Source organism: Arachis ipaensis, chromosome B07 (genome assembly GCF_000816755.2).
Source record: "Arachis ipaensis cultivar K30076 chromosome B07, Araip1.1, whole genome shotgun sequence".
In the NCBI taxonomy this organism is placed as follows: Eukaryota; Viridiplantae; Streptophyta; class Magnoliopsida; order Fabales; family Fabaceae; genus Arachis; species Arachis ipaensis.
Window position 1 is genome coordinate 110,683,986 of NC_029791.2, and position 24,136 is coordinate 110,708,121.

The 24,136-nt window shown below is 43.1% G+C and overlaps 1 protein-coding gene across 1 annotated transcript in view; it reads right to left on the reverse strand.

Annotated features, from left to right (window-relative positions):
* The window catches only part of LOC107607640, a 23,247-nt gene extending 12,046 nt beyond the window's left edge, over window positions 1–11,201 (reverse strand). The window contains exons 1-2 of the mRNA XM_016309569.1: window positions 11,034–11,201; window positions 7,244–7,591 (exon numbers count right to left, since the gene is read on the reverse strand). Coding sequence (XP_016165055.1) covers window positions 7,244–7,591; window positions 11,034–11,201 — 516 coding nt within the window. The remainder of the gene's footprint in view (window positions 1–7,243; window positions 7,592–11,033) is intronic.

The following is a 24,136-nucleotide window of genomic DNA, read 5'->3' on the forward strand; positions in this document are numbered from 1 at the left end:
TACGGTGCTCTCTCCATGGACGATGTGTCCATCCTTCATCACTTGGAATTTATGGCCCGAAATCATGTGAAGATGGCGTATATGTCGGCTGCCATATATCGGACTGCTCAGAATCTCCCTCTCTACGCTACTAAAGCGTTTATGGAGGAGGCGAAACAAGAGTTTGATCGGATGAAGGAGTTAAAGGAGGAGCTTGAGACGAAGGTAGCTAAGTTGGAGAAGGACTTGAAGAATGAGGAGGTGAGTTCTCAGTCATTGGCGGCTTCTTTGAGGTTGGCTGAGGACGCAGTTCTGATGCACAAGGAGAGTTACCTTTCATCTTATCGGGAGGTGATGCGCCTGAGGGGGGAGCTTGACAGTGTTCGGGAAGATTATGCTGAGCTCCAAAGTCATCTCGTTGGCAGCGTGACTGCTGCTTATGAGAACTTGAGGGAGCAAGTTCAGGTCATTACTCCCGAAGCCGACCTTGCCCTTTTTAGCCTGGATAATATAGTCAGGGATGGCAAGATTGTCCCTGATGATGAGGGTGATGATGATGATGTTGTTCCTCCCCTGTGTCTTCTACCAAAGTGCCGACCTCTTCGGTTCTTCCTGCTGTGCCCGACTCGGATTGTCAGATCCTGAATCGGGAGGATGGAACTGTGGATGCTGTGCCGATTCAGACTCGCCCTCCTTCTCCTTGTCCTAATGCTGCCGAGAAGGCTCCCAATGCTTGTTGATCTCTTCTTGAAAATTTGTGTAGTTGGCCCAGCTTGTGGGCTCTTTTAGAACTTTTTTATTTATTTGCTGACGCTTCCTAGTTGCTTGTCTAGCAACTTTTTATTTTGAAAAACAAAAGGTAACTTGTTATCTCTTTGTGGTAGGTTTTGGTGGCCTTCGAGGCCTTATAACTTTATAGAGTAGAAGCAGTTGTTTGACTTGACATCTTTTTTGTTTTTCTATTGATGTTCGAAATCATGCTGCTCGACCTCCTTGGATTACTTTGCTGTTTGTAGCTTGAATCCTTTGAGGTTACGATTTGTGGGGTCCAACTTGTTTCTCGATTTTTCGTATTTGTGACCGGTTCCTTTGCGTTGGTCCCTTTCTAAGTTATTATTGTAATCCTCTCTTTCAGAGATTACTTTTATAACTTGTTTGTAGGAGATTGACTTCGTCAGGTTGATCTCTTTTTAAGTTATTTTTGTAATCCTCTTTCTTGGACCTTTGTCAGGTCTCTTTCAGGGATTATTTTGATAACTTTTCAGTAGTAGGAGTCCGACTTGGTTATGTCGGTCTCCCTTAAGTTATTTTTTATAGTCCTCTTTCTTAGATCTTTGTCAGATCTATTTCAGGGACTACTTTGATAACTTTTTAGTAGTAGGAGTCTGACTTGGTTGTATCGGTCTCCTTTAAGTTATTTTTTGTAGTCCTCTTTCTTGGATCTTTGTCAGATCTCTTTCAGGGACTACTTTGATAACTTTTTAGTAGTAGGAGTTCGACTTGGTTATGTCGGTCTCCCTGAAGTTATTTTTTGTAGTCCTCTTTCTTGGATCTTTGTTAGATCTCTTTCAGGGACTACTTTGATAACTTTTTGGTAGTAGGAGTCCGACTTGGTTATGTCGGTCTCCCTTAAGTTATTTTTTGTAGTCCTTTTTCTTGGATCTTTGTCAGATCTCTTTTAGGGACTACTTTGATCACTTTTTGGTAGTAGGAGTCCGACTTGGTTATGTCGGTCTCCCTTAAGTTATTTTTTTTAGTCCTTTTTCTTGGATCTTTGTTAGATCTCTTTCAGGGACTACTTTAATAACTTTTCGTTTTGGGCTGACTTTGTTATGTCGGACCCTTCTAAGTTAAAGTAATCCTCTTTAATAGGGTTGGCCAGACCTCTTTCCAGGGTTTACTTATAACTTGGTTTGACTTGGTTTGACCTCTCAACGTTCGACCAGTCTTTAAGTTATTATTTTAGCGATCCGTGAGACCTCGTCAAGTTCTTTTTTAGATCACTTTCGATAACTTCTTACATTATTCTGTGTTCATCTTTGCCGATTTGTAGAAAGTGGTTGTCATCTCTAGATCGTCCTTTGGGTGAATCGCGTTTTCACCTTTATCGGACGGTTGTCTTTATCGTGATCGTGCAGTGAAATTCTTTTTCACTTTCTGCCGATCTGTTGCTTTATAATCGGACGATGAATGCTTCAGATTAATGAGTCTTGAAATATTTGTAGAATATCTAAAATATATTTTATTTAAAGGAACAATGCAAATAGATACATATGGGATTGTCTGAGTCTCAACTTGATGCCTCATTAAAAAACCTTTTCAGGAAAAAGAGTGCATCCAATGATGAGATCTTTTATCTCTTCTTAACTGTAGTACCTTCTTAGGTTGCAAGCGTGCCACGACCTGGGAAGCTCTCGTCCATCGAGTTCAGACAGTCTGTAGTAGCCCTTTCCAAGTACTTCTACAACTCGGTAGGGTCCTTTCCAGTTTGCTGCCAGCTTTCCTTCTCCTGGTCGAGTTGTTCCGATATCATTTTGGATTAGGGTGAGATCATTCTCTGCAAAACTTCTCGACACTACCTTTTGATTATATCTGGAAGCCATTCGGCACTTTAGAGCTTCTTCCCTGATCCGAGCTCTTTCCCGGAGTTCGGGTAGCAAGTTGAGCTCTTCTCTCTGAAGTTGGGAGTTTGCTCCCTCATTGTAGTGGACTACTTTGGGCGACCCTTCCCTAGTTTCTACTGGAATCATCGCCTCTATTCTGTATGCTAATCGGAAGGGGAATTCCTTCGTGGTGGAATGTGGCGTTGTTCGATATGCCCATAGGACCTGTGGAAGCTCTTCTGCCCAGGCTCCCTTTGCATCTTGTAATCTTCGTTTTAATTCGGCCAGTATGACTTTGTTAGCAGTTTCAGCCTGTCCGTTGGCTTGTGGATGTTCAACGGAGGTGTACTGGTGCTTTATATTCAAGTCGGCTGCTAGTTTTCTGAAGCCTGCATCTGTAAATTGAGTGCCATTGTCTGTGGTTATTGAATATGAAACCCTGAATCTCGTGACAATGTTTCTATATAAGAATTTCTGGCTTCTTTGAGCGGTGGCATTGGCTAGGGGCTCTGCCTCGATCCACTTTGTAAAGTAATCTACCCCTACTATGAGTAATTTAACTTGTCCTGATCCCTGTGGGAAGGGGCCGAGAAGATCGAGTCCCCATTTTGCAAACGGCCAAGGCGAGGTCACGCTGATGAGCTCTTCTGGCGGGGCGATGTGAAAGTTGGCATGTTTCTGACATGGTGGGCATGTCTTTACAAATTCTGTGGCTTCTTTCTGTAGAGTTGGCCAATAAAATCCTGCCCAGAGTACTTTTTTGGTGAGAGCTCGTGCTCCGAGATGATTGCCACAAATACCGCCGTGTATTTCTTCTAGCACTTCCTTTGTGTTGGAGGTTGGCACGCATTTTAGTAAAGGTGTTGAGATTCCTCTTTTGTACAGGATGTTGTTTATGATGGTGTAGTACTGTACCTCCCTTTTTAACCTCTTTGCCTCCTTTTCTTCTGTGGGAGCGTTCCTGTTTTGAGGTAGTTGGCTATAGGGGTCATCCATCCTTGGTCCTGACTTGTTATAGTCAGGACTTTTTCCTCTTCCGAGATTGACGAGTTCTGCAACATTTCCTGGATGAGGCTTCTATTATTACCCCCTGATTTGGTGTTGGCTAGTTTTGAGACTGCATCAGCTCGGGCATTTTGTTCGCAGGGTATGTGGCAGATCTTATACTCCCCGATTTGTCCGAGCTATTCTTTGGTTTTATCCAAATACTTTTTCATGGTGGGATCTTTGGCTTGGTAGCTCCCTGTTATTTGTGATGTAACCACTTGTGAATCGCTGTAGATGTTGAGTTTTTGAGCTCCGACCTCTTTAGCCAGCTTCAAACCAGCTAATAATGCTTCATATTCCGCCTGGTTGTTTGAGGCCGGGAACCCGAACTTGAGGGAGAGCTCAACTTGGGTTCCTTGGTTGCTTTCTATTATCACGCCTGCGCCGCTTCCAGTTTTATTTGAAGAACCATCCACGTAAAGGTTCCATTCTGTGGGGGTTTCTAGGGTATCTGTGAATTCTGCGATAAAGTCGGCCAGATATTGTGATTTGATTGCCGACCGAGCTTCATATTGGAGATTGAACTCTGACAACTCGACTGCCCATTGTAGAATTCTACCTGCTAGATCTGTTTTCTGCAATATTCCTTTTATGGGCTGGTTAGTTCGAACCTTAATGGTGTGAGCCTGGAAGTACGGGCGGAGTCGTCGAGATGTTAGGATAAGAGTGTAGGCAAATTTTTCTATTTTCTGATAGTTCAGCTCGGATCCCTGTAGTGCCTTGCTAATGAAGTAGACAGGTTGTTGCCCATTTTCGTCTTCTCTGACTAGTGCCGAGGCTATTGCCCGGTTTCCTACTGCGAGATACAATATGAGCGGTTCTCCTTCTCGTGGTCGGGATAGGATAGGTGGCCGTCCTAAGAACTCCTTGAAGTCTTGGAAGGCTTGCTCACATTCTGTCGTCCATTCGAACTGTTTTCCCTTTCTTAACGTAGCATAGAAGGGGAGGGATTTTATCGCGGCTCTTGCTAAGAATCGGGATAGGGCGGCCAATCTCCCGTTGAGTTGTTGTACTTCTTTGACACAGGTTGGGCTCTTCATGTTGAGTATGGCTTGACATTTGTCTGGATTTGCTTCAATTCCCCTTTGTGTGAGCATGAAACCTAAGAATTTGCCTGCTTCTACTGCGAAGGTGCATTTTGCGGGATTGAGTCGCATGTTGTGCTTCCTTATGGTGTCGAACACTTGAGCCATGTCGGATAATAATGTATCTTCGCTCTGTGTCTTTATCAACATGTCGTCCACATAAACTTCCATGATTTTTCTGATGTGATCTGAGAAGACTTTATTCATTAGCCTTTGATAAGTAGCTCCTGCGTTCTTGAGACCGAAAGGCATCACGATGTAGCAGTAGTTCGCCTTTGGTGTTAAGAACAAGGTCTTTTCTTGATCTGGTGGATACATGAACCGGGGTATCTCCTAACCCGAACAGACTGTTTGGATATGCTTTAAGTTCTTTTGCTTCTAAGCCGAGTTTATCAAAGGCCGTTTTGAATAAGATGTCGGCAGAACTCTCTTGGTCTATTAAGGTGCGGTGTAGGTTGGCGTTTGCCAATATGATGGTGATAACCATGGGATCGTCATGTCCTGTGATGACGCCCAACGCGTCTTCCTTAGTGAATGTTATCGCTGGGATGTTAAGCGCTTCTTCCTCTCCTTTGACATGATATACTTCTTTAAGATATCTTTTGCAAGAGGATTTGGAGATCCCTCCTACTGCGAATCCGCCATGTATCATGTGGACATGTCTTTCTGGTGTCCGAGGTGATCGTTCAGTTCGTCCGTCTTCCTCGTCCCTTCGTCTTTTTCTTTGGTCATCATCTCGGGTAGCCAGAAATCGATCTAATCTTCCTTCTCTCACTAATTTTTCTATGATATTCTTTAAGTCAAAGCACTCATTGGTGGAGTGCCCTCGAACTCGATGGTATTCACAATATTCCTTCCGGTTTCCCCCTCCCCTTTTGCCTTTGAGTGGTCGCGCTGGGGGGATCTTCTCTGTGTGGCAGACTTCTTTGTATACGTCGACCAGGGATGCCCTGAGAGGGGTGTAATTATGGTACTTTTTGATTTTCTCCCCCTGTCGATCTTCTTTCTTTTTGGATTCCTTGTTTTTATCTCGGTAGGGGTTCCCAGATTTTGAGGTTTCTCCCAACCGAGTGTTTTCTTCCATGTTGATGTATTTTTCTGGTCGCTCCTGTACTTCGTCTAATGAGGTAGGGTACTTCTTTGATATAAATTGGCTAAATGGTCCCTCTCGTAGGCCATTGATGAGTCCCATGATGGCGGCCTCTGTTGGTAAGCTTTGTATGTCCATGCATGTTTTGTTGAATCTTTCCATGTAGTTGCGGAGGCTCTCCTGATCTCCTTGCTTGATCCCCAGTAGACTGAGGGCGTGCTTGGCTTTATCTTTCTGGATGGAGAATCTGGCCAGGAACTTTTTGGCCAGGTCGTCGAAGTTTGAGATGGACTTTGGAGGTAAGTTGTCGAAGCATCAGATTGCTGTCTTCGTGAGAGTTGTTGGGAAAGCTTTGCAGAGAACGGCGTCTGAGGCGTCAGTAAGGTACATTCTGCTTCTGAAATTGCTGAGATGGTGGTAGGGATCTGTGGTATCGTCATATAAAGTCATATCTGGGAGATAAAGTCCTTTGGGATTTTGGTTTTCATGATCTCCCTGGTGAATGGATCCTGTTCTTTACGTGAGCTTTCCTTAGGAGTGATCCGAGGGGCCTTCGATTTGAGATCGGCTTCTAATTGCTATAATTTTTCTTCCAACTGTCAACGTCGCCGTACCTCTCTTTGTAGATCCTTTCCGATTTCTCGTTGTTGTTGGGTTTCTTTTTCAAGTTGTTTCAAGCGATCTTGAAGAGCTTCTATTGCTCCCGGGTTTGCTGGATTTTTGTCTCCGTTGGATTCTGAGGTGTCTTTTAGTGGGGTGTCCGCATTTTTGTGCGGCGTTCTATTTTCTAGATCTGAATTGTGATCGTTGTCATGGTCGTCCGCCATGGTATTGGGATGACTTCCAGGTCCCCGACAACGGCGCCAATGTTCCGAGGGTTACCTGAAACTGGAGGTCGATCTCGGACGAGATCTTCTGCACTGGTTAGAGCCGACGTGTCCGGTCGGTGGATGACGGTCGGAGCGGGTGCGTTTGACTTGTTGGATTGACTGCACTGCTGATCCTTCATCACCGAAGGGTGGGGGGTACCTGCAAGAGACTTCGATGCTTAAGTTAGCATAGGTATAAAGCAGGTTTTATGTAGAATCAGAGTATATGTTATACCTGGGTGCTCCAGTGTATTTATAGTAGTTGTAGAGTGACCTTTCTAGATAAGATAAGTTAGTTATCTTATCTTATCTTCATCTTTGAGTTGAGGTCAGCTTATCTTCAAGGGAACCGCCCTTATCTCTATAGGCTGGGACGGCCTTTGGATTTGGGTCGTGTCCCTCTACTTGGGCCTTTTATGGGCTTTCCTGTCGATTTGGCCGAGTTCTTTAAGAAGAAGTCGGTCCGCTTGACCTGAAGAGGTCGGTCGCTTTGTCGTTAATCATCCCAGGTCGGATAGCTCGACCCAGGGTATGAACAGGAACCATATTCATCCTAGAAATAAATACAACCTGACCAACATTACGTCTAGTTAGTATCACGCACTCAATAACATGATCACCAAGTCGCCTAACTTGCATTCTTGTCCCATTGCACAATCCGATTGATCGGTCAATATTATGAAGAAGCATGACAGGAACACCAATCTTAAGAACTAACTTGTGTTGTGGAATACCAGAGCAGTTCAATGGATTCAAAGTCTCTGTGCTCATTGTGTATAATTCAGATTCCAAGTGACCATATTCATTCAATATTAAGTCAGAACTCAGATAAACCTTTTTATTACCACGGAGTAATGACATGACATGATTGTTAACTTTCGTTACAACATCAACTGTGAGTGCCAAGATATTCCAGTCCTTAAAATAATCAACATTAGAAATATTGATCAATAAATCAGGATAAACAAACAACACCAGATCATGCAGTGCAAGTGACTCATTAACCAATAGCAAATTTTATGATATCCTGACAGTCGATTTGCCATCAATGCTATCTCCTAATAACCCATCACCTAACTGGAGCAGTGATGGCGACCAAATTCGTCGGTTAAGAATTCCTTCTCGGTAAAGGAGAAATAACCTCGTTGCAAGTATAGTTCTCAACCAACAAGTAATGCTCGATCAAAGTTTACAATTTCTAATATAAACCGAGAGTAATTCAACCTCAGGTCGTTCTCCCTAGGATGCAATTGGAAGTGTTACGCCTTCGGTTGTTAAGGGGACAAAAGGGTTTTGAATTTAAGAAATGAAAGATTAAAGGAACTAAGAAATAAAAGAACTAAGGAATGCTCAAAATTGTGATTAATGCAAGTAAAAGGAAACAAGGTCAAAACTAGTGAAAATGCTATAAATACTAAAAGAGCCTTGACTTGGGAATGAGAGTCCAAGGAATCCTATCATCACCATAACCACAACTATGGTAATTATAATGAGTCAATCTCGCCTAGTCAACCCCAACCATCGAGGAGTAAGTCAAGCAAGCATAATTGACCTTAATCCATAAGTCCTAACCAACTTACCAAACTAGTTGATAAAAGGCTAGAGTCAATGAAAACAAGAGTCAACTAACTACCCAAGAATTACCACTAAATGTCGGACATTATGACTCTAGTATCCTAGGAACTCAAACCACAAGCCAAGGTGGAAAAATCTACTCAAATTCTAAAGTTGGCATTTTCACAAACACCTTGTGTGCATAAAAGTAAAGTGATGGGAGCAAAAATTAGTCGATTAAGAAATTAATATAGAAACAACGTTGTGAGTACAGTTCCTAATCGACGAAAATCCGCTTATCAATTTAGAAGGGTTGTCACAAAATTAGAATAAAAATACTGGGAGTAGGAATCCCAGGTCGTCTCCCAATGAATTGACAAAAGGGTGCTATTTTATCAGTCAGGAATTTTCCAAAGAATTTTGAGAGTTGGAGAACAGAAAAATAAAGGATTGTGAATTAAAGCAATGTAAATTAAAAGAGATTTATATAATCAAATAAAAAGCCTTGACCGGGGGAATGATTAATTAGAAGTTCTATCCTTATTGGATTTTTCCAAGTATAGTATCAAGAGGTTGTTGTTTTCACTTAGTTAACCCTTACTAAATAAAGGAAAGTCAAGCAATTAAGCTAACTCTTATTCACAAGTCCTAATCCTCTCCTTATGGAAAGATTAGCGTTAGTGCCTAGAGAGTTAGCCAACAACTTCCAATTTAACTAATCGCTTGAACATTCCAACTCAAGGGTCTCCTTTTAGTCAACCCCCAAGTCAAGTTAGGAGTCTACTCCATTGACATGAATATAAAGTTCACAGAAATATAAGAAGAAGACATGATGAATTAAATAAAATAGGAATTGAAAATTAATTAAAAGTAAAAATAATTCTTTGCATTAATAAATCCCAAAATGCAACATCCTTATCTGAACAGGGTTAATAGGTTATCAAAAGAGTAAAGGAATAAGAGAGCAAACTAGAATAATAGAAACTTCAACGGAGGTAGTGACTCTTCTCAATATCCAAAGCAAAAGCATAAACTATAAAAACTATGAGTGTGTAGAAAACCTAGAGGAAGAGTGATTTCTCTCTAAGATTCCAATTTAAAACTAAAAACTATGCGAATGAGAATGTCTGTTGAGTCTCTGCTTGTCCCTTGGCTCTAATCTGTGTTTCTGGGCTAAAAACTGGGTCCAAACTCAGCCCAAAATCGCCCCTAGCGTGTTCTGTGATTTCTGCAGGTAGCGCATGTCACGCGTACGCGTTAGTCACGTGTACGCGTCGCTGGTCAACTTCGCGTATCACGCGTACGCGTCAGGCACGTGCACGCGTCGTCGTGCGAACTCCAATTCACGCGCACGCGTCGTCCATACGTGCACGTCGCTGCTCGCTGGTTGTATCCTCTATTTCTTGTGCTCCTTCTATTTATGCAAGCTTCCTCTCCATCCTCTAAGCCATTCCTGTCTTATAAAGCCTGAAAACACTTAACACACAAATCATGGCATCGAATGGTATAAAGAGGGAATTAAAATACACAATTTAAAGGCTTAGGAAGCAAGTTTTCAATTATGGAATAAAACTAGGAAGGAATTGTAAAATCATGTAATTCGTATGAATAAGTGTGTAAAGACTTAATAAAAACCACTCAATTGAGCACAAGATAAACCATAAAATAGTGGTTTATCAATCTCCCCACACTTAAACATTAGCATGTCCTCATGCTAAGCTCAAGGAGACAAAAGAATGAAAAGAATGAAGTAAGAATCATGATATGCAACTTATGAATGTAACTATATGCTTAGATGATTCTGTCTACTTGGTTAAAAGTAAATAAGTTTTCCAAGACAAAAATAAATCGGATTCCACTAATTCAAATCACATAATAAAAGACAGGTAAACTTGTAAGAGGACAGCTCATGAAAGCAGGGAACATAGAATCAAACATTGAACCCTCACTGGTAGTGTATATGCACTCTAATCTCTCAATAACAAACGATGGCCTCAATCATATGCAAGCATGTAAATATACTAACAATGGACATATAGAATGGAACAAAATATAGATTACAATCATAGAGAAGAAAACACATAAGAATAAAATATTATGGTTAAATAATGTAACCATGTAATTAAGCTCAAAATCTCACAGGTTGTGTGTTCTTAGCTATAATTCATGTTCCAATTTACAATTTTCAAACAAGTTTAACACAAGTTTTCAATTTAGATTAGTAAAATACTATAAAAAAGGGTCTTGAAAAGAAACTCATTACTCTAACCAAGCAAAACATACATGCAAACAATTATTATCATGCAATCTATCCTATCTAACAAAAGAAAAAAGTCAAATGTTAGTGTTGAGAGAGAGAAAAGTTACCTCCGGAAGTCAAGGACTGACCTCCCCACACTTAAGGCTTAGCACGGTCCTCCGTGCCGTCAGTAAGGAGCATGGGAGGGCTGGAAGCGTCGCCTCCAGTGTCTGGTTCGCCTTGGCTGCCTGTGCTACTGGATGAAGGGGAGTCTGGGGTGTCCTTCTGTTCTGGAGGTGGGTGAGTACCAGCTATGAGTTCCTTCAGATAGTTGTATCTATGCTTGTTACGGCGCTCTATTTGCTCCATTTGCCGGTCTTGCCGGTCGAACCTCTCAAGGATATGTAGGAACATCTGATGGATGGATGGTGCTTGTGGTGGGGATGATGGTGGAGTAGAAGAAGGAGGAGTATCCAAAGATGGACCTGTAGGTCGGCTCGCAGAGGGAACTGGCGGCCGGATGTACTTTCCATTCAGGACATACTGGTCGGCCCTAGGGATCATGACCTTCGTGTCTTCTGTCCGATATGACACACCTGCTGCAGAGACTAAATCTGAAACCAAGGCAGGGAAAGACAGGTTACCCGTAATCTGTACATGTCCCATGGCATCCCGGATGTGTCGGAGCAGGTTGAGGAGTTGCTCTGTCAGGATGCACCAGATGAGGATAGCCATGTTTGCTGTGAAGGTCGACTCGTGAGTGCTCAGAAAGACATAGTGAGACATAATTTGTGCCCACACGCGAGCCTCCAGGGTGAGTAACTGGGCTAAGATGCTCTTGGGTTTTGAACGATGCTGCCCGTAGATCCACTTGCTGCCAGGTTGGGCTATAACTCTGAGTACGCTATCCCAGTCGAACTGATACATCTGGCGCTTACGAGATGCTTCTTGATATGCATCCCATCCCTCAGGACTAGGTGGAAGGTCCAATGTTTTCTGTATGGCACTCTCGAAGATAGGGACCTGCTGCTGACGGACGAAGATAGTATGTAGAGTAGGCGAGTAGAAGTTTGAGTAGAATTCAACTACCCAGGATAAGTTGGCCTCTCGAGGCTGCTTCCTCAAAAATCCCCAATGTCTCCTCTCTATTCGGGGCTCCACAAAATAAAAAAAGTGTGTTGGGACAATGAGTAGATGCTCATTGTTGTAGTTCCTCTCAGCCAGGATGGGGAACATCTGTTCGCAATAACGGTTAGCAAACCGTGTGGAGTCTCGTACGGGAAAGGCTTTCTCTGATTCATCAACTTTAATGATCCTCTTCACCCGCTTTGTTGGCGGCTTGACACTGGTAGATGGAAGTGCCTTTGCCAGTATTCTCTTGGTTCCTCTCCTAGCCGGTGGCTTGTCAGTGACCTTCTCTTTTCCTTTCTTGGTACCCATGCCTAAGGAAGAAGAAAAAGGAGGAATGTAAAATATAGATAACCAAAATCGGAAGGGAGAAAATTCCAAGTGATAATGAATGCCAAAGGAAATATGTTAGCTCAAATACATGGTAGCTACAACATGTAGGTAAGACATCAATCAAGATCAATAAGGCAATTCATAATTAAATAGATGTAAGAGGTGAAAGCATGCAAGGAATAGGCATGAGAAGCATAACTCAAGCATCAAAAATTAAATGTGCCAATATAGAGAGTATATGATGACAATTGTGAATGATAATCCCAAATACATGTGGAGTGCAAGGGTTGTGAAAAAGAGGCATTCAAGTAAAAGAGTAAAACAAAATAGAGTTCAAGATGCCATATGTGATTTTTCACAAATATTTGGTGAGCAAGTTAAAGTAGGAATGAAAATAATATAACCCAAATGTATATGAGAGCCAAATTAAAATACCAATTGTCAAATCACTCCTCATAATATCCACAAGCTTTATTATAGTAAGAAGGTAATACCCAAATAAAACTCTAATACCAACATAATAATGCATGAAAAAGAAAAGAAAAAGAAACCATAGATAAATAAGCTAAAAGAAAAATAGAGAAGAAAGAAACATAAATAAATGCAAGAATGAAAGAGTAGATGGGAGGAAGAAAAGAACCTTGATGAAGAAGATGGAGAAGGAAAAAAGAAAGTAGTAGAAAGTAAGAAAGAATAAGGAAGAAGAAAGAAAGAAGGAAGACATAATTAGGATTGAAAAGAATTAGGATTGGGGGAGAGGAGATTTGAAATCAGGCGCTGAAGTGGATAAATTGTGCGTCGCATGCGACGCGTACACGTGGCTCGCGCTAGTTTTAAGTGACACGTACGCGTCAGGGACGCGTACGCGTGACATTGGTTGTGCGGATGGCGCAAAGACAGCCCCGCGCGCACACAACTCTCTGTTTAGATACGCACGAGAGCGAAATTGCATATGACGCGTGCACATCCCTGGCCAAGATGGGAAAACGACGCGTACGCGTCAGGGATGCGTAAGCGTGATGGGGGTTGTGCTCCCAGCACAGTTTCAGCCCCACACCATCATAACTCTCTGGCCAAACACCCATTTACGCCGATTTGCAGGGTCACGCGTACGCGTAAGGGACGCGTACGCATGGTCTTGCTTGTGCCTAAGGCACGCTTCCAACCCTGCTCCCATGCAACTCTCTGGTCAATTCTTCCTTGTTTCGCATACACATATGACGCGTACGCGTCAAGGACGCTTGCGCGTCGTGTGTTCTTTTTTTTTTTTTTTTTGCAGTATGCAGAATGCAGAATGCAGAAATTATGAATGACTATTATGAAAAACAAAAGAAAATAAGACTAGGAATAAAGAGGAACAATCATACCATGGTGGGTTGTCTCCCACCTCGCACTTTGCTTTTACGTCCTTAAGTTGGACGGTCCATAAGCTCAGTCTGCTTTTGTTGGTGGATCTTCCAAGAGGAAGACCTCTAACTCCTTATTTTCCTTCATCTTCTCACCATGATACAACTTTAAGCGATGTCCATTGACCTTGATGAATTTGGAACTTGAAGGATGACTCAGGTAGAAGATCTGCCTTCTCTACTCTGTAGGGACCTTCCCATCTTGATCTCAGCTTGCCTGGCATGAGCCTGAGCCTTGAGTTGTAGAGGAAAACTAGCTCCCCAGGTTTGAACTCTTTTCTCTTGATATGCTTGTCATGCACAGCCTTCACCTTCTCTTTGTATAATCTGGAGTTGTCATAAGCTTCGAGTCGAAGGGTCTCCAGTTCTGCTAGTTGCAGCTTCCTTTTAGCACCAGCTTTTTCAAATCCCATGTTGCATTCTCTTACAGCCCAGAAATCCTTGTGTTCCACCTCCACTGGGAGGTGACAAGCCTTTCTGTATACTAAGAAGAAGGGACTCATCCCAATGGGTGTCTTGTCCAATAAGCCCAGAGCGCATCTACAAGCCTGGTGCTCTAGTCCTTCCTATGAGGCTTGACTATCTTCTCCAGAATGTACTTTATCTCTCTGTTAGACACCTCGGCTTGCCCATTGGTCTGGGGATGGTAGGCTGTTGCTACTTTGTGAACAATCCCATGCTTCTTCAGTAGACCTGCTAATCTCCTGTTACAAAAGTGAGTGCCTTGATCACTCACGATTGCTCGTGGTGATCCAAAGCGACATATAATATGGTTTCTAACAAAGGAGACAACAGTGTTAGCATCGTCAGTACGGGTAGGAATTTCTTCCACCCATTTAGAAACATAATCTACAGCTAACAATATATATAAGAAACCACTAGAGTTTGGGAATGGACCCATGAAGTCAATGCCCCAAACATAAAAAATTTCACAGAATAGCATAAGCTGTTGGGGCATCTCATCCCTCTTGGATATATTACCAAATCTTTGGCATGGGGAGTAAGATTTACAGAAGGCAGTAGCATCCTTAAAAAGAGTGGGCCACCAGAATCCACAGTCTAAAATTTTTCTAGCTGTTCTTTGAGGACCAAAATGTCCACCACTCTCAGAGGAGTGGCAGGCCTCTAAAATTGACTGGAATTCTGATTGAGGCACACACCTTCTAATTATTTGGTCAACACCATACCTCCATAAATATGGGTCATCCCATATATAATATTTGGACTTGCTTTTCAGCTTGTCCCTTTGATGCTTAGTAAAATTAGGAGGGAATGTATGACTAACTAGATAATTAGCCACAGGTGCATACCAAGGAACTACTTTAGATACTGCGTGCAAGCTATCAAATGAAAAAGCATCATTGATAGGAGTGGAGTCATCCTTAATGTGCTCAAGGCGACTCAAGTGGTCTGCCACTAAATTCTAGGAACCACTCCTATCCTTAATTTCTAAATCAAATTCTTACAGCAACAGTATCCAACATATTAACCTTGGTTTGGACTCTTTTTTAGCTAATAAATATTTTAGAGCTGCATGGTCTGAATACACTACCACCTTAGTACCAAGTAGATAGGCTCGGAATTCATCCAGAGCAAAAACAATAGCCAGAAGCTCTTTTTCAGTGGTAGTATAATTAGACTGAGCAGCGTCTAAGGTCTTAGAAGCATAAGCTATTACAAAAGGATCCTTACCTTCGCACTGAGCCAGCGCCGCTCCCACTGCATGGTTGGAGCCATCACACATAATCTCAAAAGGCTGGCTCCAGTCTGGTCCTCTCACAATCGGAGCTTGAGTCAAGGCAAGCTTCAGCTTATCAAACGCCTCCTTGCAGTTCGCATTCAGCTCGAACTCAACATCCTTATGCAGTAGTCGGGATAAGGGCAGTGCTATCTTACTGAAGTCCTTGATAAAGCGCCGGTAGAAACCTGCATGACCAAGGAACGAACGGACTTCCCTCACGTAGGAGGGGTAAGGTAAACTAGAAATGACATCTACCATTGCTGGATCTACAGAAATACCAGTATTAGAAACAACATGTCCTAGAACAATACCTTGTTGTACCATAAAGTGACATTTTTCAAAATTTAATACAAGGTTTGAACTAACACACCTATCTAATACTCTAGCTAAACTATCGAAGCAAATGTTGAAAGAATCACCATACACACTAAAGTCATCCATAAAAATGTTCATACAGTTCTCAATAAGATATGAGAAAATACTCATCATGCACCTTTGAAAAGTAGCCGGTGTATTACATAAGCCAAAAGGCATCCTCTTGTATGCATACGTTCTAAAGGGACATGTAAAAGTAGTCTTCTCCTGATTCTCAGGAGCTATATGGATTTGAAAGTAGCCTGTGTAACCATCTAAAAAGCAGTAATGTGATTTACCTGACAGGCGATCAAGCATCTGATCAATAAATGGCAAGGGGTAATGATCCTTGCGAGTAGCTTGGTTGAGGCGCCTGTAATCAATGCAAACTCTCCAGGCGTTCTGCACTCTAGTTGTCAGGAGCTCTCCATGCTCATTCTTCACTGTTGTGACTCCAAACTTCTTGGGCACCACTTGTACTGGACTGACCCATTCACTATCTGAGATGGGGTAGATGATATCAGTTTCAAGCAGTTTGGTCACTTCCTTCTTGACAACTTCCAAGATGGTGGGGTTCAGTAACCTCTGAGGCTGACGGACAGGCCTTGCTCCCTCTTCTAAAAATATTCTGTACTCACAAACTTGAGGGCTGATGCCTACTATATCTGCCAAGCTCCACCCAATTACTTTCTTGTGTCTTCTCAACACACTAAGCAGCTGCTCCTCCTGTTGGGAAGTGAGTTCCCTTGCAATGATAACGGGGAGCTTCTGATGATCCTCAAGGTAAGCATACTTGAGGTGGGGTGGAAGGGGCTTTAACTCCAACTGCTGTTCATGGCTAGGTAGTTGATCATCTGGAGCTAGTGATGGTGGCACAGTATCGTCAGTAAGCTCAAGGGGTGTCCCCACACTTGCATCTTGCTCCATGTGCATCTCTTCTGCTTCTTCCTGGTGAACTGCAGCTACAGTCTCATCAATGATGTTGCACTGGAAAATGGAATGATCTTTCGGAGGATGCTTCATCCAAGTTGAAGCTCACTGCTCTGCCATCTATCTCAAAGGAGTAAGTTCCTGAGAATGCATCCAACTTGAACTTTGAAGTCTTCAGAAAGGGCCTCCCAAGCAGGATGGATGATGGTCTTCCTGAGTCATTAGGGGGGATCTCCAAGATATAGAAGTCAATAGGAAATGTGAGTCCCTTAATGCTCACCAGCACGTCCTCAGCAATTCTAACCATAGAGATAATGCTTTTATCTGCCAAAACAAAATGTGTTGCCAACCTTTTTAAGGGAGGGAGCCTCAAAGCATCATATACAGATAATGGCATTATACTAACACACGCATCTAAATCACACATGCATTCAAAAAATTTCACACCATTTATAGTAATAGTAACCATGCATGGACTTGGGTCACTACATTTTTCAGGTATATCACCCACTAAAGCAGAAATGGAGCTACCTAGAGGAATAATTTCTAATTCATTTAATTTATCTTTATGCATGCACAAATCTTTTAGAAACTTAGCATATTTAGGTACCTACTGAATGGCATCAAAAAGTGGAATGGTTACCTCAATCTTTTTAAATATTTCTACCATTTTAGGGTCTAGTTCCATCTGCTTTTTGGGCTTCTTAGCAAGGTGTGGAAATGGAATAGGAATGGCGCCACTTGTAGCTTCTGCGTCCCTTAGTGCTCCATTCCTTGGTTGAGCTGCTTCTTCATCAACCATGTCTTGTACTACATCTTCTTCCGCATCTTCTACCTCCACAGTACTTTCAACTGGAGTGTCTTCTTTTAAGCTTGGCTCCGCATGACTCTTCTCTGGTAGCGTAGTCCCAGACCTCAAAGTAATGGCATTGATTCCTCCTTTGGGGTTGGGTAAAGGCTGAGACAGAAGTGTACTGGAGCTTGCAGGTTGAGTGTTGGAGGTACTCGACGATCCCATCTGGGAGACGAGAGCTTGTATAGCAGAGGTTAGACCGGTAAGTGTGCTTTCCATGGTCTGTTGTCTTTGTGCAAGAGAGTGAAGTAACTCGTCATTGGGAGAGGAAGATGGGTAAGTGGCTTGAGGGCCCTGCTGTTAGTTGTTTTGAGATCCCTGGGCTTGTCTTTGGTGGGGTGCCTGGTAAGGCTGGTTTTGGTTTTGCTGAGACCGGTTCTGCTGATTGTTGTTGTTGTTCCACCTCTGATTCCCACCATTATCTCTGCCTCCTTGGTTGTAGTTGTCCCTCCAACTTTGGTTGGAGTTACCTCTCCACGCTTGGTTGGAGTTATCTTGCCAACCTTGGTTATAGTTCCCACCTTGGTTATAATTGCTGCCTTGTTGATAATATCCTTGATTCGGGCAGTCATAGAAGTTGTGGGTAGCTGCCAAGGTGTTGTCTTCTTGTTGGAGCTGCGGGCATTCATCAGTGTAATGAGTATTGCATGCACGTGTTCTACAAATTCTTTGAGGGGCCAACTGTTGATACTGTTATTGTGGGGAGGCTGAGGTTGTTGTTGATTCAGCTGTATCTGCTTCAGTAGGTTGGTCATCTCACATAGAGTCTGTGTGAGAGCAATAGTCTCACTGCTAGAGAAAACCTCTGCAACAGCCTTGGGATGGTTGTTCCTGTGCCTAGCATTCCGAGTGGACTTAGCTAGGTCGTTGATCAGTTGCCACGCTTCATCCGCGGTCTTGTACTTTTTCAGAGAACCATTACTCGCACCATCCAATGTTGTCTTATCGTGAGGCTTCATGCCTTGTGTGAAGTAGTCGATCAACATCAACCTGTCAATCATGTGGTGGGGCATGCATCCAGAGGATTCCTGAAGCGCTCCCAATACTCATAAAGAGTCTCTGATTCGCCTTGAATAATGCAGGAAATTTCTTTCCTCAGTCTATCAGTAACCTCAGCTGGAAAGTATTTTTCCAAGAATTTTCTCCTGAGCGTATCCCAGTTAGTAACAACTGCTTCAGGTTGAGTGTAGTACCACTCCCTCGCCTTTCCCTCTAGAGAAAACGGGAAGGCGGTTAGCAGAATAGAAGTCTCATCTGCACCATGACGCCTAACAGTATAACAGGCTGTCTGAAAATCCCTGAGGTGCTTGATAGGCTCCTGAGCAAGTAAGCCATGAAACTTATGTATTAAGTTGATTAGCGTAGTCTTCAGTATAAATTCTGCAGCCAGATTTGGGTGACGTGCTTGATACGGTTGCAGTGTAAAGTCTGGAGCTCCTGCTTCTTGGAGAGTAATCCTTCTGCGCTCCGCCATATTACCTGCATGTAAATCAACAGAAGTAGTAATAGAGGAGCTTTTTTCTTCCTCAGATAAGACTGGTGAATTAGTAGTAACCACTTCACCACCCTCAGAGGCTAACCGACGCCGAGCTCGCCTAATACGTGAAATAGTTCTTGCAATTTCAGGATCAAACGCGGCTAAGCTCGGATCAGGCAGTGAACGCGTCATTCAATGAAAGAAACATATAGCTCATGGTAATAAAATAAAATAAAATATGCAAAAATTAAAAATATGTACACTAACTAATAATTTAGCACACTATTGCAACTCCCCGGCAACGGCACTAAAAATTGATGGGAGCGAAAATTAGTCGATTAAGAAATTAATATAGAAACAACATTGTGAGTATAGTTCCTAATTGACGAAAATCCGCTTATCAATTTAGAAGGGTTGTCACAAAATTAGAATAAAAATAATGGGAGTAGGAATCCCAGGTCATCTCCCACCGAGTTGACAAAAGGGTACTATTTTATCAGTCAGGAATTTTTCGAAGAATTTTGAGAGTTGGAAAATAGAAAAATAAAGGATTGTGAATTAAAGCAATGTAAATTACAAGAGATTTATATAATTTTTCATACCCTGGGTCGAGCTATCCGACCCGGGATGGTTAGCGACAAAGCAACCGACCTCTTCAGGTCGTACTATCCGACCTCTTCTCAAAGAGCTCGGCCAAATTGCTAGGAAAGCCCAATAAAGGGCCCAAATAGAGGAATACGACCCCAATCCGAAGGCAGCCCAAGCCTATAGAGATAAAGGAAGTTCCCTTGAAGATAAGATAACCTCACTCAAAGATAAGATAAGATAAGATAACTAACTTATCTTATCTAAAAAGGTTACTCCACACCATTTTAAATACACTGGAGCACCCAGGTATAACTCATACTCTGATTCTACAAAAAACCTGCTTAATACCCTTGCTAACTTAAGCATCAGAGTCCCTTGCAGGTACCACCACCCTCCGGTGACAAAGGATCAGCAGCATTACCAGTCCAATAAGTTGGACGCGACCACTCCGGCCACCACCCACACGCCGGACACATCATTACCGATTAGTACAGAAGATCTCATCTGAGATCGACCTACAGTTTCAGGTAACCCTCGGAACATTGGCGCCGTTGCTGGGGAATCTGGAAGTCATCCCACCACCATGGCAGACGACCATGACAACGACCACGATTCAGATCTAGAAGATAGAACGCCGCACAAGAACACGGAAACTACACCAAAAGATACTCCTCAACCTAACAAAAACAACGATTCACCAAATATGGGAGCCATGGAGGCACTTCAAGATCGTTTAAAGCAACTCGAAAAAGAGGTGGAGCATCAACGAGAAGCTGATAGAGACCTACGAAGGGAAGTTAGGCGACGCCGCGAGATAGAGAACAAGCTCCTAAAACTCGAAGCCGATCTCAAGACCAAGACTACTCGATCCGGTCACGAAGATGACTCCCGTAAGGACCAAGACCCATTCACTAAAGAGATCATGAGGACCAAAATCCCAAAGGACTTCAAACTTCCCGATATGACTTTATACGATGGCACAGCAGATCCCGGTCATCATCTTAGTAACTTCAGAAGTAGAATGTACCTCACCGACGCCTCAGATGCAGTTCGCTGCAAAGCCTTCCCGACTACTTTAACAAAGACAGCAATTAGATGGTTCGACATTCTACCTCCTAGGTCCATCTCAAGCTTCGACGACTTAGCCAAAAAGTTTCTAGCCAGATTCTCCATCCAAAAAGACAAAGCTAAGCACGCCCCAAGTCTATTAGGAATCAAGCAAGGAGATCGGGAAAGTTTCTGCAGCTACATGGAAAGATTCAACAAAGCATGTCTGGACATACAAAGCCTACCAACAGAGGCCGCCATTATGGGTCTCATCAATGGCTTACGAGAAGGACCTTTTAGCGAATCTATATCAAAAAACACCCCACATCTCTGAACGAAGTGCAAGAACGAGCAGAGAAGGACATCAACATGGAGGAAACCTCTCGACTAGGAGAGACCTCAAAATCTGGATTTCACTACTCCTCCCGAGATAAGGATAAAGAATCCAAAAAGAAAGAAGATCAACAATGGGGAAAAATAAAAAAAATCACAATTACACCCCTCTTCGGGTGTCCCTCGTGGATGTCTACAGAGAAGTTTGCCATACTAAAAAAATACTCCCAACTCGACCACTCAAAGGCAAAAAAGGAGGAGGAAATCGGACTGAATATTGTGAATACCATTGAATCCGTGGACATTCCACCAACGAATGCTTTGACTTAAAAAATGTCATAGAAAAACTAGTAAGAGAAGGGAAATTAGGTCGGTACATAGCCACCCGAGACGATGAGCAAAGAAAAAGAAGAAGGGACGAAGATGTCGGACGAGCTGAGCAATCACCTCGTACACCAGAAAGACACATCCACATGATACACAGAGGATTTGCGGGAGGAGGAATCTCCAAATCATCTCACAAAAGATATCTTAAAGAAGTATATCATGGCAAGGGAAAAGAGGAAGCACCCGACATCCCCACAATTACTTTTACCAAAGAGGACGCATCCGGCATCATCTCAGGACGATCCTATGGTCATCACTATTATACTGGCAAATGCAAATCTCCACCGCACACTGGTAGACCAAGGAAGCTCCGCCGACATCTTGTTCAAAACTGCCTTCGACAAACTCGCCCTGGAAGAAAAAGAACTCAGAGCATATCCGAACAGCCTGTTCGGACTAGGAGACACGCCAGTTCAGCCACTTGGATACATCTCACTACACACAACCTTTGGAAAAGGAAACCAGTCAAGAACACTCAAGATAGACTACATCGTGGTCGACGTGAGTTCAGCCTATAATGCCTTAATAGGTCGGACAACCTTAAATCAGCTCGGCGCAGTAGTCTCGACTCCACATCTATGCATGAAGTTCCCAACTACAGAAGGGATAGCTACAATAAAAGCAGACCAGAAGATAGCGCGTTGCTGTTACAACGAAAGTCTAAACCTCAGAGGTAAAGGAGAAGAATTCCACACCATCGAACTCGGTGGAGTTCAGAGGCGGGAAGAACTCCGCCCACAACCCAAAGGCGAAGTAGAAAAAGTCCAGATCGGAGATATCCCGGACAAAACAACCAATATCGGTACAATCCTAAAAGGAGACACAAAAGAATCACTCGTACAGTTCTTACGAGATAATGTCGACCTCTTTGCATGGAAGGCTGCAGACATGCCAGGCATAGACCCCAAGTTAATGTGCCACAAGCTAGCAGTCTACCCAGGAGCTCGGCCAGTACAACAGAGACGTAGAAAGCTCAGACCAGAACGATCCCAAACTATGGAAGAGCAGGTACAAACTCTACTGGAGGCAAGATTCATAAGAGAAGTCAAGTACCCACTATGGCTAGCTAACGTCGTCTTGGTAAAAAAGTCAAATGGAAAGTGGCGGATGTGCACCGACTACACTAATCTCAACAAAGCCTGCCCAAAAGATCCTTATCCACTCCCAAGTATCGACGCTCTGGTGGATGCCTCCTCCGGATATAAATACCTCTCGTTTATGGACGCATATTCAGGATACAATCAAATCCCGATGTACCCACCCGACCAAGAAAAAACTTCATTCTTAACCCCAAAAGCAAACTACTGCTACATCGTCATGCCTTTTGGACTTAAAAATGCAGGAGCTACTTACCAGAGATTGATGAATAAGGTCTTTACGGATCACATTGAAAAAATCATGGAAGTCTATGTGGACGACATGTTAATAAAGACGCAAAGTGAAGAGACGTTACTGTCCGACCTCACCCAAGTATTCGACACTATAAGAAGGCATGGCATGCGACTTAATCTTGCAAAATGCACCTTCGCAGTAGAAGCTGGCAAATTCTTGGGTTTTATGCTCACACAAAGAGGAATCGAGGCAAATCCGGATCAATGCCAGGCCGTACTCAATATGAAGAGCCCGACTTGCGTCAAAGAGGTACAACAGCTCAATGGAAGATTGGCAGCCTTGTCCAGATTTCTAGCGAGATTAGCAATAAGATCTCTCCCCTTCTATGCTACTCTAAGGAAGGGAAAGTGGTTTGAATGGACAACGGAGTGCGAGCAGGCATTCCAAGATTTCAAAAGATTCCTGGGACAGCCACCTATCCTATCTCGGCCACGGAAAGGAAAACCACTTATATTATACCTCGTAGTAGGAAGTCGGGCAGTAGCCTCAGCATTAGTCCGAGAAGATGACAGTGGGCAACAACCTGTATATTTCATCAGCAAAGCATTACAAGGATCCGAGCTGAACTACCAAAAAATAGAAAAATTCGCCTACGCTCTCATACTAACATCCCAACAACTGCGTCCGTACTTCCAAGCTCACACCATTGGGGTTCGAACCAACCAAACCATAAAAGAAATTTTGAAGAAAACAGACTTAGCAGGTAGAATCTTGCAATGGACAGTCGAGTTGTCTGAATTCGACCTTCAATATGAAGCTCGGACAGCCATCAAATCGCAATATCTGGCCGACTTCATTGCAGAATTTACAGATACCTCGGAAATCCCTACAGAATGGAATCTCGATGTAGATGGTTCCTCAAATAAAACTGGAAGCGGCACGGGTGTTATAATAGAAAGTGACCAGGGAACCCAAATCGAACTTTCCCTCAAATTCGGGTTCCCTGCCTCAAACAACCAAGCTGAATATGAGGCGCTACTAGCTGGTTTGAAACCGGCTAGGGAGGTTGGAGCTCAAAAGCTTATCATCTTCAGCGATTCACAAGTAGTCACCTCACAAATAGCAGGGAGCTACCAAGCCAAAGATCCCATCATGAAAAAGTACCTGGACAAAACCAGGGAATAGCTCGGAGAACTCGGGGAATATGAGGTCCGCCACATACCCCGAGAACAGAATGCCCGAGCTGACGCACTCTCAAAACTAGCCAGTACCAAACTAGGGGGCAACAATAGAAGCCTCATCCAAGAAATGTTGCAGAACCAATCAATCTTGGAAGAAGAAAAAGTCCTAGCACTAACAAGTCCAGATCAAGGATGGATGACCCCCATAATTGACTACCTCATAACAAAAACACTCCCCACAGATAAGAAGGAGGCAAAGAGGTTAAAAAGAGAGGCACAATACTACACTATCATAAACAATACTCTATACAAAAGAGGAATTTCAATACCATTGTTAAAATGTGTACCGACTTCCAACACAAAGGAAGTTTAAGAAGAAGTACACAGTGGCATCTGTGACAATCATCTCGGAGCACAGGCACTTGCCAAAAAAGTACTCTGGGCCGGATTCTATTGGCCAACTCTACAAAAAGAAGACACAGAGTTTGTTAAGATGTGTCCACGATGTCAGAAACATGCCAACTTTCACGTCGCTCCGCCAGAGGAGCTCATCAGCGTAACCTCACCCTGGCCATTCGCA